The 8,545-nt window shown below is 36.6% G+C and overlaps 1 protein-coding gene across 2 annotated transcripts in view; it reads left to right on the top strand.

The window, feature by feature from the left end:
* The window catches only part of LOC117170229 (protein AF-10-like), a 688,368-nt gene that overhangs the window by 631,058 nt on the left and 48,765 nt on the right, over positions 1 to 8,545 (top strand). For both annotated transcript variants that reach the window (XM_033356851.1, XM_033356852.1), the window contains one exon: positions 1,156 to 1,414. In XM_033356851.1, the coding sequence (XP_033212742.1) occupies positions 1,156 to 1,414 (259 nt within the window). The remainder of the gene's footprint in view (positions 1 to 1,155; positions 1,415 to 8,545) is intronic.

An 8,545-nucleotide genomic window follows, 5' to 3' on the forward strand; every position in this document is an offset into this window, starting at 1 on the left:
GAGGGAGCTCTTCTTAATATTTTGACACCAAAATCATGTCGATACACCTTACCGACTGCGAGTAAAGCCACCCACGCTTTAACTTGACAGACTGTATATTAGCCTACAATGACTCAAATTTTATGTGTGAGTAGTGCCTGCAATGAAAGTAACGTTCCACCAGCCAAGTTTCGGAACCTGGACAGTCAGCCACTTTTCGCAACGTGTCGAAAAACTAAAGAAATTTAAGAATTTACGAAACCTAAAATTTGGTGCGTGAGTAATGTCTACAATGACAATCGTTAAATTAATGTTCTGCCGTCCTTGTGGTGGAACCAGTACATGTGATCCGCAATACTGCCTTCTGAATTAGATTTAGCAAATTTCGAGCTCCCAGCTCTTCCAAGATTTGTACGCACCTCGCATGAACTTTCCCAGTGAAGGAGGTCACAAGTGGATAGATGGTGACCTTGTTCACTCTCCTCAACGGCAGGATCTCCTGCTTTATCTCCGAATGCCAATCAGAATAATCCTGTTCCAGGGAAAGTGATGTAATTCGTGCCCTAGTACTTGAGCTCGGCTATATTTATAGTAAGGTTTAAATCTCTCTAGTAAACTGGTGTTTCACACAATTTGTGCGTGAATGATCCCAGCAACATAATTATGTCGGCGCCTGTATTCTTACGAGGCAAATATCGCACAGCCATCAATGATGTGCTCGATGTTCGGATTGGGACCTCCACAAAGGCGTCATCTCTCAATAACTGCCGCCACGTTGAGGATATGTTTTTGGTAATTCTTCGCCTTTATTGCTCTGTCCAGGATGACAAAAAAATATCCTGATTTCCTCACTTAATTGGTATACAGTTCACTAATCGGAGATGAAAATTAAATGAGAGAATCCGATAGAACGTTTCACCATTTATTTCGGGTTAATTATTGATTTGAATATAGTCTTTATTAGTTAATCCCCTATTTAATCATTGTTAGTGAAGTCGGTCCTAACGCCGTTGTCGCGATCATACATATTGATCTTATGTCTGTTGGAAATTTTACCAGGCTCTTTTGTCTCTTTTAGACCATTTTATAATTAGACTTAAGTACTTTCAACACGTATCTCTTTGAATGTTTATAAATCAAACCATATGGTGTTTATTTACTCCTTTTAAATTGCAGTAAACAGCATTCACCCTTCAATGAATCCATCACACCCCAATCTCACTCATCCAGAGGTTCCACCAGTGACTGGATCGTCGATGCCTAGAGCTAATCGAGAAACGCGAATGAACAATGCGTACTTACCACATTCGAGTTCTAGTAGTCATGCAACATCTTTAGAAAATGGTCTACCTCCAGAAACTTCACCGCCTACTGGAACATCTCAGTATCAACACAGAGGATCATTGGTTGCTCCTCAACCAAGTCCGGCATTAAGGTAAGCAACATTTTCTAATCAGGTGTTTTAATACCAGAATTTTCAAATATTTCAAAGACGCATATACCTTGTATTTCTTTAGCAATGTCACAGAGAATAATTTTAAAAATCTGTGTTCTTGGCGGGCACATTGTCGTCTCGCGCTGCGCGCGCGGTTAGCTTCACCCGCAAGATTGAGCGCGCCTGGGGCGCGCGACTGTTGGTTCTCGCACTTCGCGCTCGATCTTTGTGCACAGACATTCTATAACTAAAGGAGAAAGCATCGACAGCAGTAATTTGGTAATTGTGAATTCTTTTTTGTTCAGGCTCCTTTGGCTTTAAAGAACACATTCTCATCACGTATATCGTGCATTGGTATTAACACATGCGTAGTTTCATTGTCCTGTTAGAAAAAAAGCGCCAGAAAATGTATTATCAGACATTTTATTGCAACCTTTGTCTTTTTTCCATAAACTGAATTTGCTGATTCAAAAATTTCAATTTCAAAATTTCAATTTTGGATTTTTTTTTTTTAAATTCAAAAAGTTGTTATGATCTTAGGGCATTTAAAAATGAAACTTTTTCTTCTCATGACTTTTTTCATATCGTCCGTTATTTGGCTTAAAACTTTTATTTTCGTGTTTTTTGGAATTTTGTAGATGCTATAACTCTGTTAAGTTTTGTTCATCTTTTTGAATACTATAAATATCTGTACAGAAAACTTTTTGAATTTTTATCAAAAATAGCTAGCTAAAGAACTTGACCTTTAGTTTTTGTTACTCAGAGAGTGTGTTCGTAAAAATCTGTTTTTTGGCTTCAAGGTGTTTTAAAACGGGGAAATTTGACAAAAACGGAGGGGGGGGGGGTCAAATTTTACAGAAATCTAGTACCTTCTCTTATGTCAAGGTAAAAATATTAGAAAGGAATATTCGAAGCGTTGACAGTGATATGATAGGGGGACAACAAATAGTTTGAAAAATCACCAAAAATGATTTATTTTGTGTGGTGGTGGTGACAGAGGCGTCTTCTTTGTGAGGTCACGCTACTTCAGGCTGCACCGTAGATTTAAACTGTCTTTCGGGGTGCGTGGGGGTGACAACCTTTTCAATATAAAATTGTACATCACAAGTCCGATAACTGTTCAACTTCGGGGATGTAGACCCAGAAAATTACGGGAATCGCGGACTTATCAGATGCCCCCTCTAGTAGCACGATATTAGGTGTGCGCATGCGTAAATCATGAGCAAAACAGCACACGTAGTACACTTGTGGGATGGTAAGTTATCGGACTTGTACTGTAATAGTATTGTACATCATCAGCCGACCTAACTTATATATTAGGAGTAAGCGTTAAACTCACAAAGTCAACGGAAGATCACTGCAAAATGTTGTCATTTGCAAATGTCGGAAAGTGAAACAAAAAAAAGTACATTATTATACGATTAAGTCATTTTTCGTTACGGGGTAGGCGTGACTCGGTCGGTGAGGAGGGGAGTAGAGTGAGGAAGGAGGTATAGGTTTTTTTTAGATTAATCTAGAATTCTCGTGTTACTCATTTAAATAACACGTTCATTCCACAACACTACTCCGACCCAGATTGCTGATCAGTCACTCTAGCAATCACCCTAATTGAAGAGCCACGAAAATTCATAACAGGTTCTCCACTTGGACCCATTAGTTTCCAAGGTCTTTTATTTCAGGCGTCATTCACTCTACTGACACTCTTTTTAACTGTTTTTCGCCATACTTTTTAGTCCTGAAATACTTCTCTAGCTTCTTTTCACGACCATGCATTTTTGCAAGCAAGTTCTCGTGTTTCTGTGGCCTCTTATGTCTCTTCTAATTAGGGTTCCATTGACATATCTAACCATTCTTTCCGCGTTCTGTCTCTGGACACGCTGCCTTTTACTGTACCTTCATATATTTGTTTCGTTATTCGTTCATGTTTCCTTCTTTTAACATGCCCGAACCATCTTAACCGATTTCTTCCCCATGGTACAACTAGTGTTTCTTCTACACCCCATTTTTAATCCACGTCTAGCTATCCTATATCACAGTCAGTACAAATACAGAAGTATATATTACCATTTTAGCTTTATTTGGTATACTTTCACTTCTGATAATGGGTTCTAGTGTACCGATAACCTTCTTACCCTCGTTTATGCGCCTATCTAACTCCCCACTATTTTACCGTCACTAGTGTACAAGCTACCAAAATATACGAAATTATCAGCTTGTTCTATTCTGTCATCATTTAAGACAATGTTGCATATTTTTTCTCACTCTTTCCTTTAAATACCGTAATTTTTCTTTTATTTACGTTAATTTCAAGGCCCAAGCTTTTCATGCTTGTTTTCAGTTACTTCAGCATTCTTCGCAAGACTTCAATTGATTCTTCATCGAAGAGGACCATTCCTAGACGCTTGTCCATCACTAATATATGTAAATAGCCATGAGGACATACGCAACCTTGTCTAACACCTTGCATAATATCGTAACAGTAACTCAGTTTTCCATTAAACCTTACATTCTCTTTACTACCGGTATATATTGCTTTTATTGCTTGTAGGAGCCATCTGTTGACCCCGCACTCTTTGAAGACTTCACAAAGTTTATTTCTATCTTCACTGTCAAATGATTTTTCTAGGTTAACAAATGCACCGTAAACTTCTGTCCTGCTCTCAAACTTTTTTCTGTGATCTGTCGTAAGAGCTAAATATTTCATCAGTACATGATCTTCCTGGCATTAATCCACTTTGGACTTCCTATATTTTTTTTACTATTATTTTCATTACACTCGGTTTAAGTATTTTTTAGTATATTTTACCTACGGTACTTAATGAGCTGATGCCTCTCTAATTAATGCACTTGCTTGTATCTCCCTTTCCTTTGTATATTGTCACGACAATCGGTTCACTATCTACACCAGCAGCTTTACCGTTGTTTAAGTTCTCAATTCTATCCTTAACCTCACTTCCACAGACATTAGCAATTGAGTTTTATAACGCATCGTGTTGTACATCGTAGTTGTCGTGCCCTAATGCTTCATCCCCGAATAATTCCCTAAAATAGTATCAAAGTCTTTCAAACTCGTTTTGTATTTTCTTCTCTTCTTCTGTTTTGATTTTACCTTGACTTTCCTTGATTAGTCGTTCAAGTTCCTTCTTTTCATCTATGTAATTATTTTTAACTCAATTTCTCTCCTCATCGCTAAAACCTGCGATGTTCAAAGTTCTCTTATACATTCTCTATCATAGCTGATCGCGTTTGTTTTATTTTTTTCGGTTTTCTTTCTCTTCTATCACTTACGGAATTTTATTTTGGAAACCCGAAGGTAATGATCAGTATTGCATTCAGAAGCCTTCATGACCCTCGTATCTTTCACTAGTTTTCTTGGTCTTTCATGCGCAATTAAAGATTAAATTATAGTTTGGATATTTCGTTTACACAAGGTGTAAATGTGGATCATTTTATGCATAAAAAAAGTATTTTTCAATAAACAAGCCCTTTTCTAAGCATAAGCCAACTAATCTGTCTCCGTTATATTTTTTCCATAAAAATTATCTAATACCCTTTCTGTATCCTGATCTTCAGCGACGACACGTCCATTTATATCTCCTAGCAGAAAGATTCTTTCACCAAGATCGCAAATACTTATTGTATCATTTAAAGGGCCCCAGAAGGCGTTTTTTACTTCTCGCGGATCAATATTCACTGGGACGTAGTACGCTATGATAAATAATCTGATTCCTACCTTCATTCTAGCCATAGCATTCTGGGTGATGCTCTCTGAGATGCAGTCTTGCTCTTTCATTCATAATCAGACTTACTCCTTGTCTACCACGTGATTTATTATTTACTCCTGACCATATTTCAGATTCGCCTATCAACACCCCATTTTCTATATTTCTACTTACGCATACCCTTTTTCTTTGTTTTAGGTACACTGTAAGAAAAATCTATGATAAATTTCCCATACATGTATTCTAAGTAATTAACCCATACTTTTTATTGAAATTTTTTCATATATTGGTATGGAAAAATCGCCATAACGTGTATGGAACTTTTCCCATACCGGGTTAGTGTTTTTGTATACATCGGTATGGGAACATTGCCATAACGTGTATGGGACTTTTCCCATACCGGGTCATTATTTTTCCATACATTGGTATGGGAAAAATATCATAAGGTGTATGGGACTTTTCCATACCAGGTTAAGCTGAAAGGCCGAAAACGACTAAAGGCCAAACAAAGGCGTTTGGTTCAGTCTTAAAACGACCAGAGTTGCTTTTGTCCCTTTTGAAACGAATAAAACCCTTTCTGATTAGTAGTTTTCAAAAGGGCTGACTCAGAACTGTCCTTTAGAGTAATCGACCCATGTACGATGCACAGCGGGAAAAAATAATGTTGTGGGACAAAAATCCGCTCACTTCTCAAATCTTAACCGATAAAATAATCAGTTTCTAAATTCTTAGAAAGGATGGTACTTTGAGTGAGCTTGAAGATCATTATGATTAAATAAATGAATAAAATGTGTATTGATTGGGTAAAAGTAATAATTATATTTGTTTTAACGTGAACTATTTGAATCGAATTTTGAATTGCACTTAACGTAGTTGGACCGACATTTATATTTTTCATCAATACAATAACTCCTATAGTTGCAAAATATAAAACGAACGTATTCTGTCCTTCTTCAAATGCCCTAAACCCATTCTGATTGATAGTTTTCAACAGAACGAACTCGAAACTGCTCTTTAGAGTCTTCGAACATTTTTCTTAAACACTTTAATCAAAAACTGTGTGTAAGTAAGGAATTTAAATTCCGAAAGTGAATCAGATATAAGTTATATTCAATAATTTGTTTATAACAATTTTAATAAAATGAAGAAATTTAATTTTCAATTAAAATTTCTATTGAACGAAAGGAACTTGACTAATCTGTATTATTTTAAAGGAAATATCAATAAATATGCCTGAGTAAATAGTACAAATGTAAACATTTGCATTTTTAAAAATGAGTAACAAATTAATAAAAAAAATTTAAACCTACAATACTCTATTGAAGTAACACCTTTTCTAAGTATTTAAAAAGAAACACTTTGATCCGTTGAGATTTGAGAAGTCGGTGAATTTTGTCCCAAAGAGGTTTTTTCCCCTCTGTGCGTCGTATATAATTCGAATACTCTAAATGACAGCTTTGAGTCAGTCCTTTTGAAAACTACCAATCAGAATGGGTTTGGTCATTCGAAAAGAAACAGAATGCGTTCTAATATTTTCAAGAATACCAGAATACCTTCTGGCATTTTCAATAATGCCAAAACGCGTTCTGTTCCTATTTTCGGTCTTGGTCGCTTTTAAAGCAGCCACATAGCAATTTGGCATTTCTACAATGGCCAGGATGCGTTTTGGCTGTTTTTCTTCGATCTTTGGCCGTCTTCGTTCTTCGAGTCTAAAATCTTTATTCTTGGTGAGGAAAAAGTATGGGAACCCCGGAAAATCTCAGAGGGTTGGTTATAAAAAAAATGGTTAATGTCATGTCTTATGTAACTTTCAACGAGGAATCCAGTGATGCTCTTGGATTTGACCTTGTACCTCATCTTCAAGGTCATTTCAAGGTAAACTTTTCTTTTACTGGGAACCTATACTTTTGATATCGGCAATCGAAAGAGCGTGAGATTTTACCTTAAAATATGCCTTGAGGTCTAAGGGCGACGTGACATCTATGGGTAAAAAAAGTCAAATTATGCCTTAAAGAAAGTCGCGCATAACAAATGGTTGGAAAAGAAAGTTAATGACAAGGTCAAATCCAAGGTAATCACTGGATTGCTCGTTGAAAGTTACTTTTTTTATGACCTCCCCTCTGAGATTTTCTGGGGTTCCCATACTTTTTCCTCACCCTGTATATATTTTAGGCTCAAAGATAGAAAAAATACCAACCAAAGCGCGTTCTGGCCGTTGCAAAGATGCCGGAACGCCTCGTGGCTGTGTCTAAAGCGGCGAAAGACCGAAATAAACGATGGTGTGTGTGTACATGTTAGACAGTCGGCCTTTGCAAAACAAAATACGATATATATATATATATATATATATATTTGAATCATTATCGTTCTGGTAGCGAGATTTGTGATAAAATAAAGGAAAAAAAGTTTTACAAATATTTTTGCGGGTTCGATTCTCGCCTCGCACTCTGGAAGAGTCTCGGCGGCCCATGCGGTGAACACTAGCCTAGCAAGAGAGTTGTTCATCTTCGGAGAGTCGTGGGACCGGTACCACTAGAGAAAAAGGTTTTCTCTGAGTACATAAAGCTGCTGTTCTTAGTGGTTCGGAACCCACCTTAAACTGTAGGTCGCTCTCTCACTACCAAGTAAGTGGGGGGGGGGGGGGCAAGAAAAATGTAAACCCTTAGGGGGTACATTAAAAGTTTCCATTCCATATAAACAATTTTTATGCTTTCCACAAAAAAACAAGAATTTAAGATTAATAAACGATTCTTTTTAAAACCGAGGTTTAGTTTTATTTTTAATATTCACCATTATCTAAACTAGCCAAACTCGTGTTCTCTTAATAAGATTCCGAATTCGAATGATTATTCAAATGACCGTTAAGGTCTGTTCAAATTGTGAATTATTTCAAGTTGCCGCTAAAGTTAGTTAAAGTTAAATTTGCATCAAGGTTAATGTTATTTCTTTCCAGAACTACTGGCTTTATGAGCGCAATGTTTAGAGTTGTACTCTTTATATATGTATATATACATATATATCGGAGCGGACGGTCTTGGTCGTCGTCCATTATTACGACAATCATTTTCGTCGATTTAATTTGAGAATGCTTGAATTAAATTCATACTTAAAACGCAATGTTCATTTAAGTTTGGCATTATAATAAATACTGCTCTAACATGAAAGTAGTCCGATACAATGTGAGCGCGTATTATTCTGTTTACCGGTATTTGCCGATTTCCATGTTCAGAAATATGTTTGTGAGAGGAATTGGCAGTTTACAAATTCACGAAAATTACGTGCAAAGAATTCTATTGAAATTAGTTTTAAATTGAGGGTCTGGATCGAGAAACTCGCCCAGCGCTTGAGATCGGGTAAAAGTATTGTCCAAACCTCTCGGTGGAAGGAAATTTTAAAATTCAAAATATTA

The sequence above is a fragment of the Belonocnema kinseyi genome, chromosome 3 (assembly GCF_010883055.1).
Source record: "Belonocnema kinseyi isolate 2016_QV_RU_SX_M_011 chromosome 3, B_treatae_v1, whole genome shotgun sequence".
Lineage (NCBI taxonomy): Eukaryota > Metazoa > Arthropoda > Insecta > Hymenoptera > Cynipidae > Belonocnema > Belonocnema kinseyi.